Here is a 19,787-nt window from a genome sequence, read left to right on the forward strand (position 1 = left end):
GGAAAAGGTTGCAAAGTCATGGGAAAAAGAAGCTTTGTTTCTGTGAGCGACAAGCGGGGCTAGAGAAACCCAAGCGGACGTGTTTTGGGGACTGACGCACACACAGCTGTTACTGACACACATACAGACATGAGCTGATGCGGATTTTGAAATAGACACAGATAAGTCTCACATACACATTCAGGCTAAGCTGTGTAGTATGAACATGTACACACAAACAAACACAGCTGCAACACACACACAGTCAGGCACTAAAAGAGAATGGCAGGGGTCCAGAGGACGGGAGTGATCTGTGTGTGTGTGTGTGTCTGTGTGTGTGTGTGAATAGTCTCTGTGTGATGTGGCTTCCTGGCCAAAACTGCCGGAGTCCCTCTCAAGGCTAAGTCTCATTTTATCAACCAAATTAGACTCATCTCATCTCCTCTTGCACACAAAGCCTTTATTCGCGTCACACCTGCACATACAAAGCAGGCCAGTGTCTCTCTGCCCTATGTATAAGTCAGCTGGTACAAACCCATCAAAGTGTCTGTGTTTAGTTTTCTGAAAGCTACCTTACCAGCCATTAGGGCATTACCTACACATTTATTTAAAATATTTATTTAAATAATAGTTTGCGTGAGTGCTATGTCTAAATACAAACTCTTTTTAAAAACTTATTGAGCTTCCTGTCTACTGCCAATATAGGCAGCAACTTTTCTTAGGCAGCATATTAACCAAAATGAAATCTCATAAGTGATTTGAAATGTGATTTGCTCTTCATAAACAGCTACTTTTTAGACCACAAAAAAGAGTAGCTGACATCTAATACTTTAGATGGAAGTTAATTTCAAGCATTTTGTCCTGCATTGAAACAAACTATGCTCCATGTAAATTATATAAATTCATATACATTTTTGAAACACAATACTGACTTTTAAACATTTTATGAATTCATAAAGGTAGCTATGACCCATAACTTGAAACACAATACTGACTTTTAAACATTTTATGAATTTCTATAAATTTAACCTAAAATCTTTGTTCAAAATCCTTTTGATGTAAACATTCACATCCATGCTATTCTAAGTGCATGGGAGAATTGTTTCCCAACAGCTTGCACAAATTGGGGGCAAAATAGGCTATTGTTAATTAGACTTAATTTTTTTTTATATTAGACATTTTTATTGAAACTTTTTCTTAAATTTAATTACATTTTAATCAAATGTTCTTAAATCTGTCAGTTATCTTGAAATAATTTTTTCCTACTGAGGTTTTTATAATAGATTACAGATTGCCTTCAAATTAGAGGAACAGTAGTTCATCATAAAGTTGCTTTGTCTTTGTTTGTGTAGCTACATTTTGATTGTTCTACAAAAGGACTACTGGAATGGATTCTTGATATTGGCGCTGATGCTTGTTTATGATTGGTTGAGGGGGGTTGATTGTTGATTGGTGGACTAAAATGTTTGATTGTCATGAAACCCCACGGTCATGGTGACAAGTCACTGGAATTGTGACATCTCACAAACATACCTTTTCAAATCCATAAACGCAGAAACATGTACACAAGTCTACAAGTGGACACGCATCTATATGAAGACTCACCTGGATCTGTTGCTGCAGGAGGTTGATTTTGTGTTGTTGCTGCAGAAGTTGCTGCTGTTGTCGTGCAATCTGTGGACAGAACACGTCAAACTGTCACATATGTCAAACTCTTTTCCAACAAGAGAGGACATTATTTGTGCAGATGGGGGTCACATGCTTGTATGGTGACGGTAAACAGTGTGTTTGAAGCTCTTGGGTGTGCTTTTGTATTTCATACATATTTACCAAGGAGTGGCACTCAGTCCTGGAGCATTGTGTGTACAGGGGTGTGTTACTATATGTGTTAATACAGATCTGTTTTTCTTTTGTAAAACTGAGCTCCCCAGAAGCAACTATACACACAACAAAGCTAAAGCACACTTTTCTTTATGCAAACACCTTGAGTCTCCTGCCTGTGTGCTGGAGGGGACCTGAACGTTACACACACACTTATAAGGCGATTGAGAGAACAGAAGGTTTCTTTTTGAATGTGGTTCAAAATGGAAAACATTAGTATGTTACAGACCCATACCTCTCCTCCACACACACACACACACACACACACACACACACACACACTCACTGATAACACTGTTCTGTGTTCTGCACTATTTAAATGTTCAGCACAAAAACAGCACAACCTAATCAGACATGATATGAAGGAATGGGTCACAACGGTTGATTAATTTACTGGTCATCCAACAGCAAACAGCTGGCTAGTTTATCTTTTGCTAATTTGGTTATGTTTGAATATTTTAATATTGGTGCTCTAATTAACATCATGACAGTTTCTGAAAAGTTGTCTTTAAAAGTATCCTCTTTAAAGTAACATCAGCCATAAAAACGGCCTGCAGCAAAGACCTATTTATAAACAAAAACTTATGTAAATGCCTCCTTAAGAAACAAGTACAATCAAGGAACCAGCCTAATATACAGGGGTTCCTTAACCCATTGAGTAGTTCATTTTGAAAATATGTCAGCTACTTTTGAGGCAACTTTCAAATAGATTGATTATCTTTCCACACCTTTCCAAAAGACATCTTAAAGACTTTATCAACACCACCAAAACTCTCATACACACAAAACATATTTTCAAAAAAATCAAACTAATTTGTTCAAAAAACCGTTCAAACCATTAGCTGAATCATCCCTTTATCACTAATAAGTCGCCATTCAACTGATTTTTCATTGGAGAATGTGCAATACTATTGTTTTTGTCGCTAATCTGATTTTTGTTTGGAACCATCTTCATTGGTGAAATAGAACAAAACAGTCAATATTGTCGCTAAAATGTATATACTTAACTACTTGTTTGTTGAGCTAAAATCAATGTAACATTTGCAATCGTGAAAATATTCAGCAAAATAGCCCCCTTGTCATGGTATGTTTTTACATCATGTTATAAATAAACTAAACATTTTGAATTTTTACCTCAGTATGTCTGTTCTGTGAGTTTCTTTATGTGTGCCTTTATGCTCAGTTTATTTGTTTTCTCCATGTAAGTCTCTCACAGAGAGCCAGAAACACACTATCCATTATCAATCGCTGTTTAAGCGGAATGTAATAAAATCAGAAGAATCATTCTCATGTCTCGATGCGTCACTAGTTATTTTTTGGTCACTTATTTGTCCCATCGGGCAAGTAAAATTCTTGTGCCATGTTTCAGTAAACTTGCATTAACCCATTTAAAGTAGCTAGGAGGCTGGTCAGCTAGCTAGTTCGAGCTGTATTAGCTTGTATGAGCTGTATGAGCTTCAGCCATTGGAAAAACCACTAGTTAGGATCAGATGTAAAATAACTGATGGAATGTGCATAGCTAAAGGTACACATAGTACATGCATGGCAAAATATGGTAGATAAGGGCTAACCTGGTCCTGTTGCTGTTTCGCTAACTCCATTTGTTGGCGCTGTTTTTCGATCTGCGAAGCGGCCAGTTTTTTCTGCTCCTCATGGGCGGCCAGTAGCTGCTCTCTGAGACTGCTGAGTTGCGTGATCATCCCCATCAGCTGGCGCTCTTTCTCCACCAGGCTGTCCTGGGTGCCTGCAGGGGTTAAAGGGCACAGGCCAAGGGTCAAAGAACTAGTCGAGGAAGCCTTGTACGCAGATGTGCTTCTCCTGAGATGTGCTATCACCCTGGTGTTTACCTTGCTGTCGATACACATTTAGCATGAGCTGACCTCCGACCTCAGCTAAAGCTGAGAACGCTCTGACATACGAGCAGCCCCAGAGCAGACGGCAGGAGGGGAAGACTAAATCACTCGACAGGATGTCGTTGCACTGCGGTATTACCCCAGACTACCACCAATCAAACAATGTGTGTGTGTTTCTGTGTGTGCTAACCCCCTAAAGCGTTCAAATGTCCAAATGAGCACATGTCTGTTAATGAGTTCATGTGTGTGAAATTGTGCATCTGAGGTCATATATCTGTTAAAACACACACAGACACAAGTCTGCACGGCCCCACAATCCCCCATTGTTCTCAGTCTCTACCTTCTGAGGGGCCACATTCCTCACCAGGGAAAAACAGATGATGAAGAAAGCAAGAGAAAGAAGGGAGTCATAGCAGCTGACCTGACCCTTTGCCCTGGCAGGAAGGTGAGAGAGTAGGCTCCATTTGTAACTTCTTCACAAACACACACACACAGACTCAACAATGCACAATAAAGGCAACTGTCACAGGCGGCCAGTTGAAAAAATAAACCTGCAGCTCCCCTTAACAGCTCCCAGACTGAGCTTTCACAAGAGGGTGTGCATCTGAGCTGGCCCGGGACAAGAGAGGTCCTTGTGTGAAAAGTGACGAGTCTTCCTGAGAAAAGAGGGATCAAAGCGATCTTTTTTTCACATTTTCTTGCCGAGCCCGTTGCTCAGACTAGGGATGGAATCATTAGATATTTTTCTTTCCTTTTTTTATATTTAAATTTAAGTATTTAAAATATTTAAACATTTTTAATATTTATATATTTTTAAATATAATTTTCTAAACTTTAATTTAGATTTTAGTATCAAAATAATAATGCATTGTATGACATTGTTTTCCAACAAAAATGTGTGCATGAATTCACAGCATTCATGGAGATAAAGTATAATTTCCAGCTATTGTTGCAAACAAAACCTTATGTGTAGTATATGGGTTTACCAACTAGTCATTCAGACTACCTACCAACTAGTTTATTCTAGAACCATTTGTAGCTTTTTAGTACATTCCTAACAAAGTCAGTAAGATTCACTCATAAAAATGTGAATGGACCTCTGACACAATATACTCTAGATGCCCTAAGACTAGAGTTGACAGAAAGTGTTTATACACACACATAAGAAAACACACCAGTCTCATCAATCACAACCGAAGGCTTTTTACCTAGCCTACTGAAAGTTCAGCTTTGGATCAATAAGTGGTTTCCTCTCTCTCTAAACATCCTAAGGCTGCCTTTACTGCCTTGCCTCATGTCACAAACCACAGTAATTAACCAATTTGTAACAATGTAATACCTGTCAAGCAGCTCTCACTGCTAATTAATGACTGGGCTTAAAAGATAAATCCCTAAAGCAGCACAGTGCTGTGTTACATGAGGGAGAGAAAGAGCTTAGCCCGAGGCTCTTACTGCCCATTACCACTTTTCTTCTCTCTTTCTCTCTCATTCTGTCTCTTTTGCTCTGTAATCATCTCCTATGTGGTTAACACAGGATGTTCTTTACTGTACAATGTATTAAGTCGACTTCATAAAGTACAATTCTATTACATCTGTTCTATAAAATGCATTCATATGGTTCTGAATGCTGATCAATACAGTAAAAACATGTGAACCCTTCCCTCTGACTTTTTGTTTGCTATCAGAACATTTTATTGTAATATTTAAGAAAAGCCTCCCTACAACACCTAATTTGTATATAACCTACTTTGTATATAACCTACTTGTATATATTTGTGTGTCTATTTCTGATCCTAAAGGGTATGCACACACAGAGAAGGGACAGTTGCAAGGGCCCTTTCCAACCGCTAGTCATCGGTGGTCGTGGCAGGGATGCTCTCTGGCTGAAATGTCAACACAGTGGGGTTACCACACTGACGGCTTGATCAATGGTGGTCCCTTTTCTGCTCCAGGAGCGAGAACAAGCTTCGTTTGATTAAATATTTCTGAGCCGCCTAATGAAGTACATTTACTCTCGAGTTAGCCTTGCGAACACACTGCTAGTGCGAGGAAGGTGTATGGAGGCTTGTTAAAGTGATAGTGGAGTGTGTTCTCGCTACGGCTGAGTGACCTAACAGGATGTATCATTAACCGTGCTAACATGAGCGAGGCTGTTGCTTAGCAAGTCATCCTGGCAGATCATTAACTGGGGCTGGCGAAGAGGCTAGCGCTAGGTGGATTAGCATACCTGAGTTCTTGGAATGCTTTAAGATGTTTAAGGTGACATTTGTGACCCTGGACCACAAAACCAGTCGTAAGGGTCAATTTCTTGAAATTGAGATTTATACACCATCTGAATAAATAAGCTTTCCATTGATGTATGGTTTGTTATTATAGGACAATATTTGGCCGAGATATAACGATTTGAAAATCTGGAATCTGAGGGTGCAAAAAATCTAAATACTAAAAAAATCACCTTTAAAGTTGTCCAAATGAAGTTCTTGGCAATGCATATTAATAATCAAACATTAGGTTTTGATATACTTACGGTAGGAAATTTACAAACTACTGTATCTTCATGGAACATGATCTTTTCTTAATATCTTAATGATTTTTGGCATAAAAGACAAATCGATAATTTTGACGCAAACTGTGTTTTTTTTTTTGGGCTATTGCTAAAAATATACCCCAGTGACTTAAGACTGGTTTTGTGGTTCAGGATCACATTTAATATGAAGAATTATAACTTTGATTATAGGTTCAATTCAAAACTAGAACCACAAAAAGCCGCTCTTATACCCTATCACTGATGGAAATAGCGAATTCTTTGGTTTAATACCACTAAAAAGAGAGACAACTGATATATCAACTGTCAAACACACATGCATACACTCTGAGGTCACATAAAGACACAAAGTCTTTCATTTTACCTTTGATCTCTCCAAAGTTGCCAGAACCCATGGCCAATAGCTTGTCCTTCCAGTCCTTAGACAACAGCCTTTCAATACTGGGGGCCTCTGGAGGGGAGACAGAGAGAGAGAGGGAAAGAGAGAGAATTACCACAGGCAGGCAACATCACAATATAGCTCATTTAAAGTCCATTTGCTGTAATAAAGGCCTGTCTCTCTAATGGCACCAACAGTAGGGCAGGAGGAAAAGAGGATGGAGAGAGAGAAGGAAAGAGAGAAAGACAGAGAGAGAGTTGAGCAGCTTCCTCACCTGCTGTTAGCCAATCATTAGCCCTATGCTCCAGCTAACACAAAGAGGCTCTTAATGCACCGGGTACAATGGACACATTATCGAGGCTGTGCGCTTTGTTTTTCTAATACACCCCGCGGACCCGCTAACCCCTCCACCCCACACGCTAATTACTAACCTGCCAAGGACGGACATCTCAAACAAGAGAGAGAGAGGAAAATTACAACAACTCTCAACATCCTCTCTGTATTCCTATCTAACACACACACCAGTACCAGCATCACCATCACAACAATTAACTGCGATATGAAACAAAACCAGAGGAAGAGAGAAACACAAGGTGTGTATCTGTGGTAAATGACAGCGGCCAGTATTTAAGCAGGTTGAGAAACTATACACACACAAACAATAGCAAGGTCATGGGTTCAATTCCGTATTATTTTATATGATAAATCATTTTAAAAAACACCTTTAAAACATATTTATTCAGACTCAATAACATTTTAATCATCAAACCCTTCGGAATATTAACATTTAAATCCACAAAAGCAAAATAATAATAATAATAATAATAATAAACTCGATCATAAACTTGACATTCAGTTACAATTTTATTTTCCTTCCGGTTTCCTTTTTTTTTGTTATTCTACATCCTGTAGCTTAAATAGTAAAGTATGATGCTTGCAACAGCAAGGTCATGGGTTCAGTTCTATCTATCTATCTTCATATGACAAATTTTATGTTGAAAAACATCTTTCTCTCATTTAATTTATGTATTCAGACTCATTTAAATCTTAATCACTAAACCCTTACGAATATGGAAATTCACATCTTCAAAAGCATTAGCAAAAGCTTCAAATACAGATACACCTGAACTCTACATTCAATTTACTTTTCTTTTACACTTCATCTTCATTTTTTTTGCATCCTGTAGTTCAAATAGTAAAGCATGATGCTTGCAATTTGAAGGTCAAAGGTTTAATACCATATGATTTTATATGATAAACCATGTCTTGAAAAACTTCTCATTTAAATCTTAACCACTAAAGCCTTCAGAATATGAAAATTAACATCTCCAAAAGCAGACACGCACACTTAAACACTAATCCACCAAAGTGAAAACACCAGGTGGCACCATTACCAATTCAGCTGGAGTTAAAACACGGAGCACTAACCTGTGTCTTTGCGAACGGAAAGACTGTACAGGCCCCAGGTGGGCGGCACACACTTACACTCAAAGACTTGCCAAATAGAAGACGACTTGCCAAATATTTAATGTCTGATTAATGGTCAAACTTCCTCAGTGGCATGTCTGCAATTTAAAGTTTAGCGCATTCTTGTCTCTTGAGTATTTCTGAATATCCTCTGTATTCCTAGTCTCGCCCTCTGGAATCTTTGGTTTATGGACACACTCCCTTAACATTCAGCCAGCTGTGTCCCAAACCTAAGTGCATGGACTCCGGAGTGCGCATTTGAAGGTGCGAATGCGTCACAGTGGCGCGACGAAGGGTGTCCCAAACTGAAGTGTGTGGACTCCGAAGTGCGGATGTAAAGTGCGATTGCGTCACAGCGTCACTACGTAAGCTGTCCCAAAGTCAGAATGCGCACTTCGAAGACCGCATTTGAAGTGCGAATGCGTCACCGCGGGGCGACGAAGGCTGACGAGTTTTCGAAAGCGACTTCAAATGTGCCCTTCATTTCCCATGAACATGAAGTGTACATCTTACGGACACGTCGCACCCTACCATATCCCAGAACCACTTGCGTGCATATGACGAAGGTGTTTAGATTCAGAGGCAGGCGAGAGTTCTGTTGGAGGGGACTTCACATTGAAATGTAAGTATTGTGTTTTCATTTACACAAATACCTAGCGGAAGTGTTTAAAAGCCAGCATGCATTTTTTTACATAAAGCCCACAAACAATAAGGCAGCCATTATATAAGGCAATGGTCTTTCCCTTTGTTGTGTTTCTGTAGTGCAGTCATGCAGGCGACGTCTACAAATGTTTTAAACCAAACTTTAGCACTTCAGTATTTTGTATGCATGTCCTGCCGTGTCATATTTTCTAATGTTAAGATTGCAAACCTGTCTTTTTTCATAAGTGTTTCCATTTTTCTTTTGTTTTAATACTATTCTGGAGAACGTGAGCATGTGTTTTTGTTGTTAACAGGCATGGTTTATTTGTGAAGTGTCCTGAGACAGGCGAGGGAGTGAGTGGACAGGGAGGACATCAAACTCAAACAAATACATTCTTCATTAGCCAAGAGAAAACAGTGGGAAAAATGAGTGCATTACAGTTTTTCCAATATATCTTTTTAAATGTCATATTGTCAATGAAACAACCTAATTTCTGTAGTTTATTTTTGGGATTGCAAGTTAAAAATAAAAAATGCATAAATTGTATACATTATTCATTTTTTGTGTGGAATTTATTCGTAAATAAGCCTGAGTACTTAATGTACATTTTGTATTTTTGGTTTTGCATATTCACATGTGTAAATAAAATAAAAAGTGCTTATGTACATTGTTAATTTTTTTTAAGGTGTAGCTTATATTTTTTTTGTGCACACACAAAAACATTTTTATGTTTATTTGTTTGTCCTGTAAATACTTTTTACACATTAAAACAAATCGTTCTATACATAATAGAAAGTACTTTTTACAACCATTTACAACAGCTTAGGTTTAACATCAGTTTGAGCCCAGGCCCTGCCTCCATGTTCGGGGGTCTTCAGGAGGTCAATCTCTTGGTGAATGGCCAGCACCTCCTCAGAGAATCGGAGGACAGTGCAGTGACAGTGGAATGAGGGACATGTCAAAAACTCTGGAGACCATCTGTATGAGGGTACCACTGGCAGACAGAAGAGAAACACCAGGGTCTGGATCATGACACACCATCATCACTGTTGCCCTTCACTTCCCCAGTAGATCCAGCAGCACAGTCAGGGTCTCCCTGCTCAGAACAAACCATTAAACACCTGTCCAGCACTGACACATTCAGCTCTATCCTGCAGTACAGGGGTCTGCTCTGATTTAGAGATGGAAGGAAAAGAGAAAATTATTGAGAGCTATGACAACATAATTAGTACAAGAAATATTGACATACTTTAGTAAACTACTTTTTAGTAACTACCAATACCATATTGGGGAAAACTACTAGTCATATTTACAACTTTAGCTGAAGGGATAGTTCACCAAAAAATATAAATTACAAACCTGGAGCAACTGAAGGGTGAATAATTACACAATTTTCATTTTTGGCTGAACTCTCCTTTAAGTAAAAGTATTATCTTGCATACTCTAATATACTTCAGGTATTTGAGAGTAAAAGTAAAGGTATGTGCAGTATTGTCTTGAAAAAAAGAATTTGTCAGGATGGTTTAATGATACTGCTGCACTTCTGTGTATGTTGCAGTTTACTTCTAAATATATTCAAGGTTATTAAATTTAAAGTTGCTGGACATAAAGCTGTGTACTATGCTCTATTTTTTTTTAATACAGTTTTATTTTTATGGTTAACTGCCTAAAAAAATACGGGTTGCAAACCTGTCTACATATGGTCAAGACAATAAACTACATAAAACTGCACCCTTATAAGATATCAGTCAGCATTTGAACTGCTATGTGTGTATTTTGTAGTTTTTCATAAGTATCATTACATTATTCAAGTAAGCTCCAAGCCAGTACCTGCATTTAAAGTTGTAATCCGACGAAGATCGCAGCAATCAGTGTAGTTTACCTGGCCTCGGTCTTGGCTAAGCCTGAGGTCCATCACCGTCTCCTCCATTATGAGTAAATAATAAACAACAAAACCGATCAGTTCTGGCTCCACCTATCCTGGCAGGACTGTCCTCTCGTCAGCACTCTTCTCGCACCGTTGCTATGAGACAGAGCGCTAATCGGAAACACCTGGTGACGGAATTAGGAAAATCCTGTTAAGGCGGAGCATCTCACGCACTTCGGAGAACCCTTCGTGCACTTCGGAGGTCTGGTCTTCGAAGTCCGTGGCCTTCGAAGTGTGCACACTCAACTTTGGGACACAGGTACAGTCTTTGGTTTATGGACACACTCCCTTAACATTCAGCCAATCACCTTCACTGCTGCTGTTTCTACTGACAGCTGTCTCACTGTCACTACAACAGGTGTTATTAGCCCTCGGCTCTCTCTCTCTTTCCTCTATTCTGGCATCTGTGCGTAACAATGAGAGAGGCTTTTAAGCCCGAGAGCTTTGACAAGGAAATGTTTCAACAAATGGCCACTCCGTCTATCCCCCCTGCTTGCTCTCTCTCTTTCTGTCTCAGTATGTCACTTTCTCTCTCTCTCTCTCTCTCTCTCTCTCTCTCTCTCTCTCTCTCTCTCTCTCTCTCTCACCACAGCACTGTAATAGTTATTATTTTTATTTATTAACATGGCTGCTATTGTCCCTGCTGACAGCTCCTTCACTTTAACTATTAATAAAAATAGAAAGCCCTCTTTTATGTGACAGCCCGCAGCGGGGATCTGCACAATCGTTTACTGCAAAATGGATGGAGAAGGAAGCAGATATGCTGATGTATCTGTCTTTCATTTCAGCTCCCCTGTCTTGATCTCGATCTTCATGCTCTCTTATGGTTTGGGAAGAAAAGGACTGTTGCGGTGCCCTTTTGTGAAGGCCTTTGATAGAAGCACCTCTCACTTGGATGTTGTTTTTAGTTTTTTCAATATGAAATATGACACTTCAACATAGGCTGGAATTGCTAGAATAGACTCTAACCTGCCACTTTATATGAGCATGTAAGTATACTAATAATAAAAACTATATGAATATAGTAAACTGAAAATTTACAAATGAGATATCTTTTAATATCCCAGTTGTTTTTACTAGATAGCAATGAAATTGAATGGATTGAGGCTTTAAATGAACTGAGGATTTTTCTCAAAATTAAAAAAAAAAACTCACAGATGTCTCCTTTAAAGCTTTATTATGCTCATTATGCACATTATGCTCAGAATACGTTCAATACTTAAATTAAACCCATCTGAAAACTGAGTGAGCAAACTTCTAGCTATAAAATGTTCTATAAAGATAAAGGATAAACATATTAACTGCAGATTTAAATCCAATATTTGCTATGTGAATAGGTTATCAGCATTAATAATATGTGCATAACAGAGAGAGAGAGGGCACAAACTTTGGGACTGGTTCCATTAGTATATTTCCAAAACGGCAGCACAGCTTGTATGCATTAGTGTTAAGGGGTCTTGTTTGTGGCAGCTGGGTGAAACCCTGCATATGTGCCCTTACGAGGTGGGGAGTGGGTACAATGGAAAGAGAACAGTGTGACTCTTGGAAAAACACACAGCAAGGGTGTGTATGAAAGAAGGAGCGAGTGTGCCAAGATGTATTTCAATTAGACATAACATGATTGAAAGAGAATGTTTCCTTGTAATGCCTGAAATCTGAAATATTGTTCCTAAGCAGCTTAAAACAATAGTGCCAAAAATAGTGAGCAAGTTATGACAGTGGTTAGAAAATTTCAAATAAATAAAATATGAATAATAGCATTAATAAAATATTTGTATTATTTTTTAAAAAGGAGTGATTCATATTTAGAAAAATATTTTTTAATAATACAATATGCATATCTGTCTTTTATTGTCCCTGGACCCAGTTTTGGAAACCCCTGTAACAGTCAACCATCCTGATCCATCCCTAGTCATATGTCTCTGGTTGTGTCTAGAACAGGATGTTCGGCAGACAGATCTGACAAACTAGCACGTCAGTCGCACACACTCATTTGTAAACTGAATATGAGATCATAAATTCATCATCCACCACACCAGCCATGCCAACACAGGAGAGGAGAAGTTAATCTGACAATAATAGATGAATTATGAGGCATTATTAAAGTTCATTGGCTCCAGAGGACTCCAGCAGCTGGGCAGAGTCGTAGCCAAGATGTCCCGCCACCTGGCCCAAAAGTGTTGAAGAACTGCTCAAGATGTGCCACCACCGAGCGCACTTTCATTCTTCACACACCATGGTGCAATTTAGGGCGGCCCGGGCTCCGTACTTCACAAACAATTTCATCACTCACTCTGTTTCTCTATGCCTCGCCGTTGCGATGCTATTTTTTGCCCAAAACATTCTGACTCAGCCTAGCCAACTCCATTTTTCCAATTATCTCATATTTGCAAAGCCAATGAGATGTTTTGTTCGGAAAAGAAAGAGGGGGCGGGGGGTTGGTTTTGGAGGAGTGGAGAAAAGTGGGGAGGTGGAGGGGGAATGAGACAAGGAGAGCCAGGCCCACAGTGGACAACAAAAGGGCCAGTGTCCCAGCGCCAGCTTCACGCGGGTGGGGAGGGCTCACAGGAAAGGCCCTGGCTCAGGCCTGGCCCAGCACGCAGCACCAGAACAGGCTCCACATTGACTGCTCTTGGCAGAAAGCAACATGCTGCAGCAGCTCCCAGTCGCCACAGAGGTCAGGATTGAATAACCAATTATACAAGCACCCAGCTAGTTTATCTAAGGTTGGACAAAAAAAGGATCGTCACACACTTTGAGTTCAGTGCTGTATATATGTCCAACGTGAGACACGCACACACAGGAGTCCAGCTGCGCTTAGATCTTTGTGAGGAGTGAATACAAACACCCACAGATGGGTTTCAGTCACGAAACTAGTAATTAAAAACTGCGTTTGTGACTAAAACACTGTAATCAATTAATGCAGTCCAGATCAGTAGTCATTTAGGGTGTCATGTTTAAAAACAGTTCATGAGATTTTAAAAAGCAAATGGCAGAAGTTCGATTCAGAAACAAACATGCTCTGCAAACTCTGCTCCTGAATTCCCCTGTCAAATGAAAAGATGATTATAATCACCCTTGATGATCAATTTATGTACGGCTGTTATTTGCCTAGAGACCGTGTTGAAAATTCTTTCTAAAGGACGTTCAAACATCGGCGGTCGCTCGTGTTTTCTCCCAGTGCAGCAGACACTGCGAGAATGTGAGTTTAGAAACGCACTGAGTAAGAAAAAAAAAATTTGGACCAAATCTCTCATCAAAAGCCGCCATTCAAGTTAAAGTCCTAATTATGTGTGCTGATGGAGGAAAAGGCAATGCTTAGCAACACTCTGTACAAACATTCTCATACACACACACACACACACACACACACACAGACACAGAATGTCTTCTTTCTTCTTTTCCCTCAAAAAAATGCTGCCGTCTCAGAGAGGTGACAAGCAGAAAAAAAAACAGAGACATGGAGGGACAGAGCGCGATGGAGTGAGATAAGGTGAGATTTTGTGTGAAGTTGCAACATGTAATGTATGTAGAGTCAACGGAAAAAGAAAAGGTGAAGTTAAAGGTCAGGATGTTAAACACCCTTTCCATTCAAAGCAGTCACCAGGGCAACAGGGACACTTTTCTAATACAAATTATATAAAGAAAAACACCTTGGCTGGAAAGAACCCTGTTTGTTCTCCAGGTACTTTTTTTTTTGGACAGTAAAAAAAAAGAAGACACATTGTTCTAGAAACACTGACATCATGGGTAAACAGAACTAAATATAGTTAGTACTCATTTGAATTGGTCACAATCAAAACATCAGTCCTTATTAATGAAATGCAAGCAGAAATTGTTTGCAAAACCATTTGTACATAAACCAATGTACTGCATATGCATAAAAATTGTTTTATGAACAATTTAAAGAAATTTGCTATTTAATATTTTATTGAATTGAGTGTGAACTAAATTTACAGTATGTTCCGCAGTGTGATACAAACAAAGTCCCGCGAGTGCTGCAAAGTGTGCTCTTCAGCTCTAGTCCTCACTTAGATGACGATAAATCAATTTTCCATAAATTAATAGAAAATAATTCCCAACTAAAGTTGCAGGGTGAGATTTACAAATTGAAAAAGTCGTTTATCTCTGACGGAATTGTGCCCTTCACATATCTGCAATCCTTCTCTGACAGATGGTGTTGTGGGTGCTTATGTCCAATTTGATTTGAACCAAAACTCCCGCCAAATTTATTCTGGCACCTCTCACGCAGTGCCAAATTTACACTGCCAGATTGAAATAACTGCGTGGAGGGCATGACATTGTGAAGAAGAATGTGAGCAAAACCATCACGACGTGTGAGAAAGTCTGAGAAAATTAAGACGTTCTCTGAGGACGTCCAAGACTTCAAATCTGGCTACCATACATCTGAGTATCAGCCATGTTACTGATGCGCACACACACAAGCATGCACAGATATATGCCATTGTACATACATGCAGAAATTAATTAACATGCACACATACAGTGATAAAAGAAGCCTTTTTATATTCCATATACAAATTATTGTTGAGCCTGACTGGAGTTTGGTTTTAAATAAAAGTCTGAGAGAATTAGCCTGAACAGGATAACATCTCAAAACTCTTAAAAGCTAAAAGAAAAGAATTGCATATGATGTTTGCAGACACTTGGGTCTGAAATATAGCATGCAATGAGGCTTATGCATCCCATCTATGGGATTATACTTTAAATGTATGCTAATAGAAGAAGGTAGTTCAGTCAAAATTCAATTTTCTCCACTTTCAGTGTATGGGGAAAAAATACCTAAATATCTCTTTTTGTGTTCAACTGAAGAAAGACAAAGTAAAATGGGTTTGAAAGAAAAAGAAGGTAACTAAATTTATTAGCGGATCATCTGCTAAATGTCTTGTGCCACGGTGTGTCAGAAGAAAGGGTTAAGCTGGGCTCAGGGCTCCCCTCTCCTTCAAGCATACACATTTCTCTTGTCAAAGGCATCCTGTTAAAGTAGGCCAGGGCATATTTGTGCTTCCTCTGTGCGCTCTATAATGGAAAATGACACTTTCAATCTGTCTCGTGGCAATAACCCCTCTTCAGCGCGTCTCGCACGCAGCCCAGTCAGCAGAGAGCTGTCATAGCCCCGGGGCCCTGCCGCCACCCGCTTTCATTACATCACTTTAAAATGACAACAAAAGAATACAACGTGTTCGTCCGAGTCTCTGATGTATTAACTGCAGGACAGCAGAAAAAAAAAGCTTTGGACTGAGGCATCATACACACACAAGTACGGTTGCAAACACTTGCTCTCGCAAAGCCAGCATCACAACAACCACAGACTGAAGCGTATTGACAAGGACGAAAATAAATAAATATAGTTATATAAATAAATATATAAAATTTGTCAAAGCGTATGACAGAGGCTGGAGTGTATGTTAAAATCACAATTGCTGTATGTCACGTTGAAGTGTATTGTGGCTTTCAGAAAGCAGCTGTCACAGGCCTGTCACGCACACAGAAAGAATATGCTGACATGGTAATGCTGCTTTGCATTTTGGAGACAAATAAAAATAAGGAAGGCTCACTCAGAAGTCTCCATTTTAACCTCTTGTCATAACAAACTGCCCCTGGCAGATGAAAACATTTATTACCCATATTACAATTCGCTTCCTCTGTCTTCACATTTCTGAGTTTGTGAAGTATTCACAAACAGCCTTTTTTTCTGAGGAGGCATGGACATATACTTATCAATAAGCAAAATGGCTTGGAAAAATGGATCTGACCTGTGCAAACAGGAAGTAGGGAATCTAAAGGCATGTTTTTCCCCCAACGCACTCCGGATTTACACTGGATTTAATCGTTGCTGTTGTCTCTGGGTGCCTGGGGTGGTTCAAATAGTCTGGCTGTAAGAATGGCTGGCATTGTGTGGGCTCCATTGCTCCCAGATTCTGGTAGCCATGTGAGAGCCATTAGGTGATTGTTAACAGCACATCAGAAGCTGCCCATGCCTGACCAAAGCCAGTCAGACCCCTGCACCCACCACCCAGCCATCCCTCCACTTGATTCCTTTTTTCTCTTCATCTGTAGGACAGGAAGAGGGGAGGTGGACAGCGTGGGGGATGGTGATAAATTCACATGCTTTCAAGTTTGATTGCTTGATAAGGTTGGTCATGGGAATAATGCCCTACTTATAAGCTATATTTCCATTGGTTAGTCACCAGCAGGGCTACGGGACAATACAAAGCGGCCTTCATCTTAATTTGTTTATTTAAACCCATACTGTGCCGGACTGTGCAGTGCATTCATAATAATGTTAACATTTTAAATGCACTGGAACGCGGCACTTTAGAGGTCCTTAAATATAGTTACAAATACACACGTTATCCCATCTGTTAGAATAACCCAAATGTACCCAGTATTGTTCAAATAGAAACACACTCTTAATACAGTAATTTCCAACCAGGGGGTATTGGGATAGATATTGAATTTGCCTCGTTAAACTTCTAAATCTAAAATTTTGTAAAATAATTAAAAGCATAAGTATTAAATTGTGTACATAATCTACAGTTAAAATACTTTTAGTCAGCAATAATGCATTAAATTGATAAAAAAAAAAATCACAGTAAAGACATTTATAATGTTGCAAAAGATTTCTATTACATATAAATGCTGATCTTCTGTTCTTTCTATTCATCAAAGAATGCTTTTTTTTTCTCTTTAATCATGGCTTCCACAAAAAATATTAACCATTTTATTATTTATAATTTTTAGCAGGGGAGTGGGGGCTAAATCCATGGCTTCCCTCTGTTCTCTTGTCGCGGTGTGCACACTGAGGTCCAAAGTCCCTGAAACATCACAGGCCTGTAAGCAAATATACCAAACACATGCAAACTATACATTCTATTGTGCAAGAGTGCTTATTTGTGCTTTCCGCTCCATCTATCTCTTTCTCTATCAAAGGTGAGAACAGCCTTTCGAGGAGATTAGCACATGGCCCAGCCCTCTGAAAGAGAATTCATCACTTAAAAATGCTGAAAACCTGACACACTTAGGTTGGAGCGCTGGCCCTAAATGAAGATAATGAATCCTACATTTCCTCACATACCTGTTTTTTTATTTTATTTTTTTTTGTATTTCCCTCTCAACTTGTAATGCATGAAAAAGAGATGGCATGGAAAAGTAAACAACCCAAGTTTCTGAACAATTCCTCGATTAACCATTAATCATCCACCAGTAATTAACCCACTGCATTTTTCTGTGCTCTTGGCATTAAAAAGAAGTAAACAGACATTTAAATGTGTGAGAAAGATTTGCCAGAATGTGTAACCTAACTGAGGGGTATGTGAATCCGGATGAAAGAAAAGGAGGTTGAAAAAGATCCAAATGAACGACAGGAACAACACTCTCTGAAACACAGCACCTCTGAGGAGAGGAGGGCGAGAAGACAAAAATAGGTGAAGAGGGGATAGGAAGATGAGGTCTATCATTCAAATGGCAATATAATATATATATACACACACACACACACACAAGATATAGTTTTATATATAGATATAGTTTGGGAAAGAAGTGAATTAAATCTGACAAAATCTCCTTTTGGAGACACCCTAAAAGGTAAAAATGATTCATAAATACATTTAAAAGTAAATAAATAAGTATATTTAAATGTACATAGATCAAATTAAATGTGAATAAAAATACATTTACATGTACATTAATACATGTTTTAAGGTTTACTTTTGTCTATAGTAATTATAATTTTCTTTTCTATATGTCCTCATTTAGCTACAAATACAAATGTGTTGGTGTGCAGAGATGCAAATCAACGATACTATGTGAAATGATCAAGGTCAGCTGTTTACAGAGCACATGCAATAATACAAACTGTGAGGGTTTATGGCTAGATAAAAACATCATCAGGCTATATAACCTGTGTTACAAAGCTCAATGAGATCACTGCTTTCAAAACATAAATCACTTTCGAAGTTCTTTATATCATAAACATTGTTTTAACATTCAATTTCATTTTACTTTTGACTACGCTCATGTGCCGAGGAGTTTCCTTTGTGCGTATGTGTCTGGATATGTACGTGCGTGCGCAGAAAGCTTTGTGGCCGTGACAATGGGCCAGGGAACAGACGGTGAGAGTGTGTGTATGTCATCGGTGACTGCCGTAGACTGGCGGAGTGTGTCAGATCCAGCCTAAAATGACTAGCAGCTGGGGATGACAGTTGTTTTAACAGCTGAGCTGACAGGATTAATTCAAATGCACTGAAATCAAAAAGTGGAGAACACCTGTTCAGTCTTCCAGCGGTCCCCACGTCCAGGCAGGGGATCAGGCTCGGGCGTACAGCCAGGCTAGAGCTCTCACTCCCAGAGAAGTGAACTGGGTGCTCCGCCACCATGGGACAGGAGAGGGAAAAAAATTAAAATATTCCAGAAAAAAAAAATTGTGGCAGAATAGGAAGGAGTCCAAAAGCAAAGCAAGGCAGAAAGAGAGACACATGAAGGAAAAGGATCCGCCTGGCTTGTTTCTGAACATCTGGCTTAAATAAAGGGCCTATTTTCTGGCAGGCCGTAGGGTGCTGACCTAGGGCCGCTCAGCGCACTTTGTTTCAAAGTGTGCTGCCTGACTGCAGGACTGCTGGGGTTAATTCTGAGCTTCCCCCTCATGTTCAAAGACCCCCTACTGGAGCTTCATTCACTCACTGGTGTCCACTACCGGCCTTCAGTTCCATACACTCAAAACCAGGAAGTGGAGGGGCTGTATTGAGTGTGTAATATGCGATGGAGAGTCAATAATTGAGTGTATGTTCTGTTTACAATGCCTAGGGGAAGAACTTAGTTGGTCCTCACATTAAAGGGTTAGTTCACCCAAAAATGAAAATCAGCCCATTAATTACTCACCCTCAAGTCATACTAGATGTATATGACTTTCTTCTTTCAGACTAATCCAGTCGGAGTTATATTAAAAATAGTCTTTGATCTTTCAAGCTATTTCATGGCAGTCAGTGGGTGTTGCAGTGCTTCAGTCCAAAAAAAGTGAAATAAAAAGCGCCCATCCATAAAAAAAGTGTCTCACACGGCTCCGGGGGGTGAACAAAGTCCTGTAGCGAATC

General features: G+C 39.3%; 1 protein-coding gene across 11 annotated transcripts in view; it reads right to left on the reverse strand.

Moving 5' to 3' along the window:
• LOC109067363 (transcription factor SOX-5-like) overlaps positions 1 to 19,787 on the reverse strand; it is a 189,588-nt gene that overhangs the window by 32,856 nt on the left and 136,945 nt on the right. For all 11 annotated transcript variants that reach the window (XM_042740686.1, XM_042740693.1, XM_042740674.1 and 8 more), the window contains 3 exons: positions 6,623 to 6,709; positions 3,432 to 3,604; positions 1,585 to 1,653 (listed from right to left, as the gene is read on the reverse strand). In XM_042740686.1, coding sequence (XP_042596620.1) covers positions 1,585 to 1,653; positions 3,432 to 3,604; positions 6,623 to 6,709 — 329 coding nt within the window. The remainder of the gene's footprint in view (positions 1 to 1,584; positions 1,654 to 3,431; positions 3,605 to 6,622; positions 6,710 to 19,787) is intronic.

The sequence above is a fragment of the Cyprinus carpio genome, chromosome A4 (assembly GCF_018340385.1).
Source record: "Cyprinus carpio isolate SPL01 chromosome A4, ASM1834038v1, whole genome shotgun sequence".
NCBI classification, from domain to species: domain Eukaryota; kingdom Metazoa; phylum Chordata; class Actinopteri; order Cypriniformes; family Cyprinidae; genus Cyprinus; species Cyprinus carpio.